The following is a 13,996-nucleotide window of genomic DNA, read 5'->3' as shown; positions in this document are numbered from 1 at the left end:
TATTCCCATTTGAATGCAGAATTCCAAAGAATTGCAGGGAGAGATAAGAAAGCCTTCCTCAGCTATCAATGCAAAGAAATAGAGGAAAACAACAGAATGGGAAAGACTAGAGATCTCTTCAAGAAAATTAAGAGATACCAAGGGAACATTTCATGCAAAGATGGGCTCAATAAAGGACAGAAGTGGTACTGACCTAACAGAAGCAGAAGATATTAAGAAGAGGTGGCAAGAATACACAGAAGAACTGTACAAAAAAGATCTCCATGATAATCACGATGGTGTGATCACTCACCTAGAGCCAGACATCCTGGAATGTGAAGTCAAGTGGCCTTAGGAAGCATCACTACGAACAAAGCTAGTGGAGGTGATGGAATTCCAGTTGAACTATTTCAAATCCTGAAAGATGATGCTGTCAAAGTGCTGCACTCAATATGCCAGCAAATTTGGAAAACTCAGCAGTGGCCACAGGACTGGAAAAGGTCAGTTTTCATTCCAATCCCAAAGAAAGGCAATGCCAAAGAACGCTCAAACTACTGCACAATTGCACTCATCTCACACGCTAGTAAAGTAATGCTCAAAATTCTCCAAGCCAGGCTTCAGCAATACGTGAACTGGGAACTTCCAGATGTTCAAGCCGGTTTTAGAAAAGGAACCAGAGACCAAATTGCCAACATGCGCTGATCATCGAAAAAGCAAAAGAGTTCCAGAAAAACATCTATTTCTGCTTTATTGACTATGCCAAAGCCTTTGACTGTGTGGATCACAATCAACTGTGGAAAATTCTTCAAGAGATGGGAATACCAGACCACCTGACCTGCCTCTTGAGAAAGCTATATGCAGGTCAGGAAGCAACAGTTAGAACTGGACATGGAACAACAGACTGGTTCCAAATAGGAAAAGGAGCACGTCAAGGCTGTATATTGTCACCCTGCTTATTTAACTTCTATGCAGAGTACATCATGAGAAACGCTTGGCTGGAAGAAGCACAAGCTGGCATCAAGATTGCCGGGAGAAATATCAATAACCTCAGATATACAGATGACACCACCCTTATGGCGGAAAGTGAAGAGGAACTAAAAGGCCTCTTGATGAAAGTGAAAGAGGAAAAGTTGGCTTAAAGCTCAACATTCAGAAAACAAAGATCATGGCATCTGGTCCCATCACTTTCATGGGAAATAGATGGGGAAACAGCGGAAATAGTGTCAGACTTTATTTTTCTGGGCTCCAAAATCACTGCAGATAGTGATTGCAGCCATGAAATTAAAAGATGCTTACTCCTTGGAATGGAAGTTATGACCAACCTAGATAGCATATTAAAAAGTAAAGATATTACTTTGCCAACAAAGGTCCATCTAGTCAAGGCTATGATTTTTCCAGTGGTCATGTATGGATGTGAGAGTTGGACTGTGAAGAAAGCTGAGTGCTAAAGAATTGATGCTTTTGAACTGTGGTGCTGGAGAAGACTCTTGAGAGTCCCTTGGACTGCAAGGAGATTCAACCAGTCCATCCTAATGGAGACCAGTCCTGGGTGTTCATTGGAAGGACTGATGCTGAAGCTGAAACTCTAATACTTTGGCCACCTCATGCGAAGAGCTGACTCATTGGAAAAGACCTTGATGTGGAGAGGGATTGGGGGCAGGAGCAGAAGGGGACGGCAGAAGATGTGATGGCTGGATGGCATCACCGACTCGATGCACATGAGTTTGGGTGAACTCCAGGAGTTGGTGATGGACAGGGAGGCCTGGTGTGCTGCGATTCATGGGGTGGCAGAGTTGAACATGACTGAGCAACTGAACTGAGCTGAACTGAACTGATGGCTGATTCATGTTTGACAGAAAACAACAAAATTCTATAAAGCAATTATCCTTCAATTAAAAAATGAATTAAAAAAAAAAAAAGGAACTCATTTTACTGTGTTCGAATAAGGTGGATGAACCTAGAGCCTATTATGCAGAGTGAAGTAAGTCAGAAAGAGATAGACAAATATAATTTACCAACACATATGTATGGAATCTAGAAAGATGGTGTTGCTAAACTTATCTGCAGGGCAACAACTGATACACAGACGTAGAGAAGAGACTTCTGGACACAGCAGGGTAAGGAGAGGGTGGAACGAATTGAGAGAGTAGCATTGAAACATATACACTGCCATATATAAAATGAGATAGCCAGTGGAAATTTGCTGTATGACACAGGGAGCTCAAATATGGTGCTGGAGGGGGAGGGAGGTCCCAGGAAGGAGGGGATGTGTGCGTACCCATGGCTGATTCATGTTGATATATGGCAGAAGGCAACACAATACTGTAAAGCAATTATCCTCCAATTAAAAATAAATTCTGAAAAAAAAATGGGGGGCTGGGTTTAAGAAGTTTTTATGATTGAGCCTCAGCATACTGCCACCACCTGTACCGCTGTTTCTAGAGAAGAAACATGACGCAGTGAAGAAACCCACAGGGATCCTGACCATTTCCCCATCCCCACATCACCTAGGAGAGGGGGGAAAAGGCTCACAGTTGGCTTGTGTGTAGCAGGATGAACAAGTCTTCTTTGCCCTGAAGCAAAAGATCTGTACATTTGCCAAACTGGTAAACAGTGTAACTGTTTTAGTGAGACAGCAAAAGGAATAGTAAAAATGAGAGCATCTGCCATTTAAGCTCCCTGACTAGGCTGTCGGGACAGTCACTGAGGACTGGACCACTGACTTCAGAGCCTAAGAAGCAAGCCTACAGTGGCAGCAAGAAAGCACAAGCAATCAGTAAGAGGCCAGTTATTCCTGTTCTCCACCTTTAAAACTTATAGTGGTACATTCAAGCACTGTGCCTAAGAATGTGCACAATTTTACAACCAAACTTGAGAAACATGCACTGGAGATTGTAGCAAAGACTGCTCAGCCCCAGACCTACCGTCTTCAGTGATTCCACTTAAACCAAAACAAGAATAAAAACCATAGGTCACAGTCTCTCAGAATTAACATGTGTTAACAGTGATAAGAAATTCAACCACAGAGCCAAAATTAGGCTATTAGATCCTTCAAGGATACTTATTTTCACACACACAAGGCTGGACCAGAACAAAAGTATATCTGCCTCCAGGCCCAAAAAGAGCCAGGGCTCCAAAGGAAGGGGGAGAGAGCACGTGATGACAAAGAAATGAAATCGTTCACTCAACAAACTTACCGAGCACCCAACCACAGAACCCAGAAAGATATAACAGATGACGAATTACTAACTCACCACTCCCAGTAACAGCTCCTGACTTATATAATCACTTCATCTCATCTTAAAAACAGTTTTTTTATTAGAGGTCATAAAAACCTTTTAATATCCTATCACTAAAAACTTTTGACTAGTTTCAAAGGAAAAAGAAATAAAAATGAGAAAAATGAAAACACACGTTCTTTAGTTTTCTGACCCCAGGGAAGCCCAAATTGCCTTTGCTCTGTGTTTTTCCTTTTCTGCACTTCATTTCACCATGTATGTCCACACCAACAATGCTGATCATACAGCTGTGCTGAAGCTTTCTGTCACTGCGGCTCTGCTCCTCTCAGCCACCTCCCTGGTCATGGATGTTTCCTCATTCCTCAGAGGTACTGGCAAGATCACTGCTCTCTATTACAAAAGCCACAGAGTAAGTGCATACCAGTGGGTCTGGAACTCTACATACCAAACTACAAACAGTGGTTCCCTCAAAGCTAGAAAAGAAAAATGGGACTGGGAGAAAGAAGGAAAGGGAACTGTCATTTTTTCTTAACTCGTATACCTCTGAATCATTGGAATTTTTTCAGCATAAATACAAATCATGTATAATATAGATGCGGTAGCTAAAATTTTAAGAAAAGCCAGTATTAAAAATACAAATTTATTTCAAAAATCTAAACACCTAGAAGTAATCTGTTACTGCTAAACTGTCCTCGATTGAAGACAGTCTTCACTGTCTGAATCATTTCCCATACCGAAGAATGTCTGTTTTCACATATTTTGATACTTGTTAATTGTTCCTAATCTGAGAGATGTTAAAGATAAGGATGTATTATTTATTATTTTTCTTTGCATCTTTCTTTGCTACTTGTGAGGCTGATCATATTTTAAGATGCTTGCTAATCATGTATATTCTTTAATGAATTGCCTTTTCCTTATTTTTCTATCAGACTGTTCCTTTCACTACTTGTTTTAAAAGACAGAGTAAACTATAGAAACCCTATGTGTGTATGGAAACATGCATATGAATAAAGCTGCATTTAAAATGAGAGGAAAAAGATGGATTACTCTATAAACCACATTGGGGAAATTGCCTAATTTGTTAAAAAAAAAAACACCTCCACAAGAAAAGCCGGGTGGATATTTTTATAATTGTAGAATAATAAAGACCTTTTGAAACAAGACATAAGGAAACAGAGCCATAAGGAAAATATTTGTAAATCTGATAAATCAAAATTCAAATCTTCTATATGGCAAATACACTCATATCATTAAAAAAAAAAAAGAAGAAGAAGAAAGAAAAGAAAACAACCCTAAGGGAAAATGTTTGCAATACAATGGGCTAGGGTTCCTAACACGAAAAAATAGCTCTTCTACAGCTCACTCTGTTCAATAGAGTGGGACCCAGTTTTGAGATCCAATAGGGAAAGAGCTCGTTAATGGTCTCACCAGGACTTGCAAGACTTATTTCAGAATGTTAGCCCACAGAGATTCGTTCAAGTACTTCCCTCCTCCCCAAAATATCAGGCTATTAACTTTACTAACTCAACATTCTTATTTCATTAGGTTGTAGAATCAAAGAGCTACCATTTTAACCAGGGCTGAGATATTACCATTTCCATTTCTGCTCCTCTTCCTTCTTCGGCTTCTTTTTCTTGCTATCTGGCTCAGGAACTTTTTTATCTTTATCTTTATCCTTATTCTTGGGTTTTTTCAATTTACCATCCTACAAAGAAACATGGTGAGAAAGCACTTAACTAAGGATCAATCACACTTCTCAAAGTAGTTCTGGGGGTCCATTAGGAAGAAAAACTGGAATCATGGAATATTAAAACTGGAGAGGTTCTTAAGTCTAATACTTAATGAGGTAAATGAATAAAATTTTACTGGTACTTTTTTCTAAAGCAGTATTTCCTAAAACTTCCAGACATGTGATTATCTGAGGAAGCAGTTAAAAACACTCATTCTGCAAGGGAAGAGCCTGGGAAACTGTTGTTGTTGTTTTTGCCTCATTGGAGTTTGGAACAGCACTGCTACAGGGAGAATAAGCCCAGTGTACTATCCTCACTTAATTTTAAAAGCTACGCATCTTTAAACCTCTTGTAATACCATCAAATAATGGGCAAGGCGAGTTTTTATGTATTAAATACACAATTTGGAAGGAAATTTCTGACCAAGTCTGGGGCGGGGGGAGTACTTTATTAATGCCGCTTGCAAACACAAAATCGGAAAGTAGTAAGCAAGTACTTGGGAAGTACTACAACAATGACCGATTCCTACCATACTACTTCTTTGAACTGTAACCTGAGATGAGCTGTTACAGTGGCACAGAAAAAGAACAAACATGCACCAATATAAAAATGTCAACACACACACAGACCAAAATGAGCTATTTACCAGGTGAGGGGGTCCTGCTTACAGAATCTGAACTCTGCTGAAGAATATTTTCCTTTGTCCTAACTATTCAATATAATTTAAGCTTTTATTCAGCAAGATTTATATAGTTTTGAAAGGTGGTTTGAGTCATCTTAAAATCAGTTACAGAATGGCAGAACCTGAAAGAACTTTGTAGACAGTTTGGTTTGACCTCTTCCAGTTATAGTCAAGGAAACTCTGAGACAGAGGTTTTGTCACTTGGTCATGGTCAAAAAGCTGCTATTGACCATGATGAGAGCCCAAGTTTACCAGAAAAATAACAGAATGTGACTCATGGGAATGACTGAAATATATAAACATTCTAGGAATATGTGGTAGGATGGCAATCAAGATAAATTCAGGGAAAGAAAATGACCTTTGGTGTAGAAAGAAGGGGAAAGACTACAGTACTACACATATTTTAAAACAGAATTAGAGAATATAAATGTGTAAGTATGTCTGGGAGGAGAAAATACTAGAGGATCGCATGAATTCAGATAATGTTTGGTGTTTAGGCTGAAACACCCCACAGGAAAAGGGTAATGCTTTTCAGTTAAGACATTCTCTCAATAGCTTCTGAACAGGCATTCAGGTGGTTCCATCAGGAAACTACTGGCTCCATCGTATGTTCTCAAGCCTCAAAATGAGATTATCAGTCACTAAGAGACTACAGAACAATTCCCAGAAATGAAAAATTCCATGGCCAGCAGAGAGGCTTAATGACTTCTCTTGCCATCTGTGGTCCCTACCACAGTAAGACTGGGTCTTGATTCAGTCTTTCAGCCTGCTTTTTTTCCTGCCCCTATAGGGAGATGTTTGCTAAGACAATTAAATAAATGAAGTCAACCATTCTTTTTCCAGATGGTTTTAACAGTTATTACCAATCTCTTCAAAATGCAGAGAAAGGTATTATTATATAAACGTAACCTAAGCATACAGGCAATAGAGAACACATAGAAAGCTGAAGTTTTAGTGAATTTCTCATTGACTAGTCTGTACTGACAGTCTACATGAGAGTGGAGTGACTACTATACTCACTACTCAACATTTCATGCTCAGTTCCTTGAGGTGTCTCTCATAAACCTGAACTTGTGCCAAGAGCAGGTTAGTTGTCAGAAAAACTACAATTGCCTAAATCCAGGCCCTGATCTCTCACCTACTCATTCCTGTTTCATATGATTTCATTAGACACTCCTCCTCTCTCCTTGTGAAATTAAAGGGTCAGCAAAGTCCCACAGGAAAGAAGACTTGGCATCTTGCGTGTGGGCTTTAGAATCAACCCATGTGGGATCAAATTCCAGTTTTACCACTTAGTACCTGTGTGGGCTCAGGCAAAAGATTTCACCTCGCCATACCTCAGTTTCTGCATGTGTAAAATGGAAATAATAATAACAATACTTCCTCTAAGGGCTGTTGTAAGGATTAAATGAAATGACAGCTATAAAGCATGAAGAACAGTGCCTGGCACAATGTAGGCACATTTAATTTGATTGGCAGGGGGTGGGGTGTGTGCACTGCTCACAGAATCTCAGTTCTCTGATCAGGGATTGAACCCAGGTCATGGCAGTGAAAGTTCAGAATCCTAACCACGAGGCCACCAGGGAAATCCCCTAATCTGAATTATCAATCCTGCTACTACTACAATATAGCTTACACTCTTAAGACTCACTGTCCCTTACGGTCACTATCTTTACTGACGATACTTCCATGTGGACTTTACATTTGTGAATCCATTTTGCCCAAGACAATGGCTAACCTCAAATAAAGGATGAAAGCTGAGAACTCACTCAACCACTTCTTCCCTTAGGAGTGCAAGATGAAGTCCCCTGTGAATTTCTGACATCTTTTTCTGAATTACTTGCCCACACTCTTCAGTACAAGTTATCGAAAGTGTCAAAAGAAGTAACCATATTACTATATGTTAAATCTACCATAAGCATCATATAAAATGCTTAGAAAAGTACTTGAAACTGAGATTTTAAGGAAGGCTATAAGGTAGGAAACAAAGAAAAGAGGAACACAGCACGTGTTACATAAAGCCCTGAAAATGGAAGAATCTAGTGTGAAAAAGAAACAAAGGAGGTCTGTGAGGCTGGAACAAGGTAAATTAAAGAGGCACAAGACCCAGGGAGCAGCTGTGGTCAAGACCTGGGATTTCAAGCTATGTCCAAGCAATACCCATTAAAAGACTAAATAGAGAGAGTTACCCAAAATGAGTGACGGGCAAGCTTTGCTAGATTTAAAAAAAAAAAAAAAAAGCTAAAAAACATTCCTAGGGAAAACTCTTTCTGGTTTTAAGCCAAAATATGATTTCTTGCTAGTATTTCTTTCTGTATGTATGAGGATGGTGTAGTTTCTCTAAGAACATGTCAGGTGGCAGCACAGCTGTGAGTGGACACCCAGAAAGCTAATACCTTAAAACTAACAGTGCCAGAGCCACTGTAGCGCACATACATTTCCCCAGTGTTTCCTCTACAACAGAGCAGGAAACTCCTAAAAGCTATTTGCCTTTGAAAGTTATTTTATCAAAAAATTTCCTATTCCAAATTCAAGTCCCAACGGGCCTAAGTCTCTTTACTAACCTCTTCTTCCTCTAGTTTTCGTTTCTTCTCTTTCTTGATATCTTCTGTTTTAATTTTCTTAGGTTTATAATCAGCACTAGAAAGGGGAACATGAATATGCAGTTAACACAACTGTGACTCAGTACTTCTCACCAGTAGGATTAGGACCTCCAAACTCTTCTTGGCGGCCTCCAAGGCAGGCGTGGTTGCTATTATTCTTGGCTGGGCATTCTACAGTTAAGAACAGGAATGGAGAAAGTAAAGAAGGCCAGACGAAGGACCAATAGTTATAACCCTACGCAGAACAAAACAAATAGCTTCATAGTGCATGCAGGCCTGGAAGGGAGGTGGAGCAGAGGTGTAAGTACAGAAACAGACAGTGCTAGAAGGTGGGGATCTGGGAAGCAAACACACAGCGCGACAATGGCCACCACAATGCAATAACTGGGCAGGGAAGGGGAAGAAAGAAATTCTTTATGGATTCTAAACACATACAAATGAGCTCAGTATTTCCCTCCTCCCCTTCCAACTACTTTCTACCATAAATCCTTTGTAGATTCCCAAAACATAATAAATTTCACAAGGCTGAAAATAATGAATAGGATTTAACCTCACTGACTGAACCTAAGAGGCACATATAAGCCTCAAAATACGTGTTTTAAGTAAGAGCAATTTTATTACTTCTATACATGGAAACTTCACTAAGAAGGTATTAACGGGCACAGATTCTAGGAAAAATTGCTTTAACAATGAAAACTTCTCTGTGGGAGATGATGACACACTTAAAATAACTTAATTTAAATATTCTTCATGAATTCTGGATTATTTTAAATTCCAACAATAAACATGCATTACCTTATTAATAAGAAAAAATGTAAATGTAAGAAAAGTATAAATACACATTCAAAGAGAAATCAGTCACCCAGCCTATTAATCACAAATTCCTAAAGAGTAAAACTCAACGCAGAAGGTTCTGTGTACTATTCTCTTAACAACTCCTTTTTGTTTTCAAAACTCAAAAGTAGTAAGAAATACTCACTCATCCTCATCCCGAGGTCTCTTTAATGGCTTTATATCCTCTTTAGGAGGAGCAAAATAGCCATCATCTTCAGGTTCATCTTTAATCCGTGGTGGACTGAAGAGAAAAAAAAACTGTTAGCCAGTGAGTGTTGGAAAATCCACATTACAAAAGTAATGCAAAGTTGGGAGAAGCAGCTTAACAGAAGGATAATGACATACATGTGTACATATTAAAAGGTTCTCCATGAGCACTTTTTTCTCATTTAATTCTAACCGAAACAGTGTCCTCATTTTACAGATGAAGAGGTGAGATCAAGGTCAGGAATCAGAGCCCCTCATTCTCAGTCAGTATTCTTTCCATGGCCTCTTGGTTGTCTTTGCCAACACAATCCACATCTCAGTAGGAACAAACCTAAGCTGTTTCTTCCCCTTATTCGAGGGATCTACTGTGTATCTGACCCCACAAGCGATCTAAGTTGATTATTTTAGTGCTCCAAAGCTAAAAAATAGCTTTCGCCAAAAAAGGAATAAAAATATATTCCTCAAACTTGAGACTAGTCATTCTAAGCCAAATCTATTCACTATTCAACTTCCTCCTTCGGTTTACTTTATACACAGAAGAGTACCTTGTCCTATTTTTGTTAGCATTTTGCCTTCTCAATATAAAAAGATGATTCTGTTAGATGACTATGTTGAACCAAAAAAGAGGAGAGAACAAGTTAAAAAACCAAAGGGGCCAGCCACCACCACGGCCACCACCACATATTGTCAGAACCTCACTGCTCACAGCCAGAAGCATCCACAAGGCTAACTCACTCAGCACAAGAAATGGCCTCCAGACACAAAGAAAGTCACCCCATCTCTAAGGGGGCCAAAGGATAAGCATCCAGATTTAGTTGCCAAATAAAGTCAGCATATTCACAGGGTTTCAATGTTGTCCCTGCCCCTCCCTTCCCCACAAGCATACTGGATGCCCTTGCTTGCAAATGAACTTGAGTATTTAAAGAGATTAACTTTCCCTCCTTATTTATGCACACTCCCCAAAGGCCAACCTCTATAGCTGTTTCTCCCCTCCACAGAAACCACTGATACTGACCCAAGGGTTCAAAATCTCAAAAAGCTTTGCACCAGAAAGAAAGCAACGCTGCCATTTACCCAACTAGTTAAGTAAATGCTAGATCCTAGTACTATCATAAGTGAGGTTAAAAGCACATGGGAAGGCTTACTAGGACTGAAGAAAAAAATTTAAAAACCCTAGAAAACTGTTCCAATTCAGTGAGGCATGTGGATTCTCTACCAAGACAAAGATGCAAGGTGGCGAGCAGACCAGCAAAGCGAACACAGCAACCATGGCCTCAAAGGGTGTGCTTCTGATCATCTAACCCAGAAAGTCTGAAATCAAACCCAGGACTCCACACCAAGTCCAGAGAGTCTAATCATATCTTAGTTTAATAAAAGTCCAAGGCCATCTCCTGGCAGAAAATAGTTGCCCTGTGTTCAGTCACTGTTATCTAAGGAATCAGAATGCCTAGCTTACAGCTCTAATGCTTCTTGAATTTTATTATTCTGCATTCCTGGAACAGTTACAGAACATGCCTGGAGAGGGCACTTGCTTCTCCTAGGGTAAGGAACCCAGAGTACATGGCATAAATTTCAAAATTGTTCTCAAATGAAACTGAAAGTTCAAAATTTCAAGAAAGCAAAACTCTCAAAACATTTTGCCCTGGATAATAAGGCAAACACTCCCAACAACTCCTGGTAAATCCATTCTGCCATTCAGTGGAGCAGATTAGAATATGTTAGTTATTTTTTTTGAAACTAGAGGAAACATTTGGACTTATTTTAGGGTGCTGCAGTTGATGAGGAAAACAGAATCTAAACGGCCCCACAAAGGAAAGGAAAAGTGACCTCTGCATTGTGGTGACCTCTCTGAAAAAGTGACCCCTCCTTCTGGAAAAGAGATTAAATACTTCTGCTCCTGTAAAATCTACAACTGTCCCTAAAATGCAGGTCAAATCAGTTTCTATATATGAGCTACCAAGGAATACTATCAAGGAATTCACAGTAGGGTTTTTTTAGGAAACTCCAAAATTACTATTGACTAAGAACAGACTTTCTTTTAGGGGTGATGAACATGTTTTGAAATTAGATAGAGGGTAGTGGGGGAGGCTATATAACCTTGTGAAAAACTAAAAGCCAATAAACTGTACACTTTAAAGGGGTGTATTTTATGGAAGTGTAAATTATATCTCAATTAAAAAAAAAAAAAAATTTCTTCCTGCCAACCTTCTCCACTCAAAATAGCCTTCTATAAAATGTGCTGGTCGGTCTTACTAAATGGCACTCTAGAAATGCTCTCATTGGCTAAGACCAAGTCCTTTCACTGCCAACTTCCTTGAAAACCTGGAGATGGCCAGGTCAGTGCATTTTAGGTGAGCTCAAACAACACTGCAACATGGGCAGCTGGCCTGCTGGACACACACGGAGAAAGAGAAGCCAAGACAGCAGAGTCTTACCTAGAAAAGCCATTTTCCTTCTCCTTTTTTATTTTTGCATCCCCAGAAGCTTTAATCTGAAAGGTAAAACAGCAGTAACTGATTAGTACCTTAAAAGGACTAAAGCTGAAGAAGTCTCTACCTTACTTGAGATGATTTGGCCTCTACTCTAGGAAATCTTGATCCTAGACTGACTCTTATTAGCAAAATTGAACAGGTGAACCAAAGGTCTTGATACTTTTCTAAGACTCCTTTTTTACAGTTCTTTACTGGGAAGTGTTTCCCTTCAAAATGATGGCTTTTTACCTTTAAATAAGGGTAGGTCCCCTCCCTCAATAAATACACTCCACTTCTCAAAGATTTGCCCTTGGCAGTGCAGACAGGAAATAAAAAAACAAACCCAAACGAAAAAGAATACTTTATTTCCCATCTTCACTGACTTAGGCAAAGTATATTCATGTTTGCCCTCCTTCAACTTTTCAGACAAAAATATACACATAGACACACGCATAGGGAACCTATGGAAGAATACCAAAAAAAAAGTACAGTGGCTGCCTCCACAAAGGGAAAGACGGAGGACAGTGAGTTGAGGGTTAAAGGGAGATTATTTTTCACTACTGTTCCCTATTCTATATTGTGTGAATTTACCAAGTCCATCCAGCATTACTTTCTGAGAAACGAATAAACTTTTTTAAAAAGGCCAGGCACAGTACTACTACTCGTTCACGGCCAGATGAGCTTATTTTGAGAAGGCTTGTGCTGGTTATACTGGAACCAAAAGCCACAAAGAGCACCAGTGTCACTAAATTGTCACTCAGGAAGAAGTTTCATTCAAGAGAAGACCAATGTGGTATTAAGCCTTCTCTCAAAAACAAAACTAATTTTCCCCATGAAAGAAAACTGACTTTTGCAGAAATCCTACATCCCTTAATTTACCATACAAAGTAAGGTAATGACATGGGTAGATTTGGTACATGAAATACAGTGGTAAAGTTTGGTTTTCATCATTTAAAAAAAAAGGTTAGAGGATCTTACTACTCAATGAAGGTACTTTCATTACTTGCTTTCAAAGGTAAACAAAATGAAAAACACACCCCACACCTCTTCCTTCTCCACTAGCATGTTCTGTACCTTCTCTTCCTTTCGTTTTTCCTTGTCTCTGTCTTTGTGTTTGTCTTTATGCTTCTCTGAACTTCCATCTTTGTGTTTGGTCTTCTCCTTCTCTTTGTGTTTCTTTTCAGAATCTTTATGTTCACTGTGAAAATAAGACACAAACAGTAAGCCCAGAGTAGGGACCACAGGATTCATTTCACAAGATTAACTCACAAGATACCCTGAGATAACATGAACCATGGAAACTCACAATGCTTTAAATAACCAGTCCTGACAGAAAGTTCAAGTAGAAGCTCTTCACTACATCAGACTTTATCTTGCTTAATGTCTTAAGTTTTTCAAAGAGCAAAGGAATCAAAGGGAGAAACACAGTTATTCTAAACGTATCAGGACATTTTTTTTTTTAAGTGTTGATGATACAGCAAATCCATAGTATTTCTACAACATTCTACCAGCAAAAAACTGTATTGAAAGCTCCAACTTGAGCACTCACATCTGATATAAGGAGGTAAGAACAGCTCACCAAAAATCATTTAGTGGCTCAGTGCCAGATTGGAGACATACCACAAATGTAGCCATGCCTGGGCAGCCTAACACACTCCATGTTTCCTGCCAGCTGAGGAAAAGCTAGTTACTTCTACAAGGGGCTTATAAATCCTGCTTGGTCCTTTCCTCACAATAAGAAAAGCCCTATCTCAAAGCAAGGGGATGCTTTGAGGGCCTGCTTTTCAAAGCCTTGCTTTTAAAGGCGTTCGACCCAGATAATCGCGATGGTATAATCACTCACCTAGAGCCAGACATCCTGGAATGTGAAGTCAAGTGGCCTTAGAAAGCATCACTACAAACAAAGCTAGTGAAGGTGATGGAATTCCAGTTGAACTATTTCAAATCCTGAAAGATGATGCTGTCAAAGTGCTGCACTCAATATGCCAGCAAATTTGGAAAACTCAGCAGTGGCCACAGGACTGGAAAAGGTCAGTTTTCATTCCAATCCCAAAGAAAGGCAATGCCAAAGAACGCTCAAACTACTGCACAATTGCACTCATCTCACACGCTAGTAAAGTAATGCTCAAAATTCTCCAAGCCAGGCTTCAGCAATACGTGAACTGGGAACTTCCAGATGTTCAAGCTGGTTTTAGAAAAGGAACCAGAGACCAAATTGCCAACATCCGCTGGATCATGGAAAAAGCAAGAG

The 13,996-nt window shown here is 39.5% G+C and overlaps 1 protein-coding gene across 1 annotated transcript in view; it reads right to left on the bottom strand.

The window, feature by feature from the left end:
* TOP1 (DNA topoisomerase I) overlaps positions 1-13,996 on the bottom strand; it is a 95,758-nt gene that overhangs the window by 30,588 nt on the left and 51,174 nt on the right. Inside the window, exons 4-8 of the mRNA XM_019972421.2 lie at positions 12,820-12,943; positions 11,710-11,765; positions 9,213-9,308; positions 8,195-8,270; positions 4,811-4,923 (exon numbers count right to left, since the gene is read on the bottom strand). Coding sequence (XP_019827980.1) covers positions 4,811-4,923; positions 8,195-8,270; positions 9,213-9,308; positions 11,710-11,765; positions 12,820-12,943 — 465 coding nt within the window. The remainder of the gene's footprint in view (positions 1-4,810; positions 4,924-8,194; positions 8,271-9,212; positions 9,309-11,709; positions 11,766-12,819; positions 12,944-13,996) is intronic.

The sequence above is a fragment of the Bos indicus genome, chromosome 13 (assembly GCF_029378745.1).
Source record: "Bos indicus isolate NIAB-ARS_2022 breed Sahiwal x Tharparkar chromosome 13, NIAB-ARS_B.indTharparkar_mat_pri_1.0, whole genome shotgun sequence".
Classification (NCBI taxonomy): Eukaryota; Metazoa; Chordata; class Mammalia; order Artiodactyla; family Bovidae; genus Bos; species Bos indicus.
Note: the sequence above shows the minus strand (reverse complement) of the source record. Positions and strands in the feature narration are given on the sequence as shown.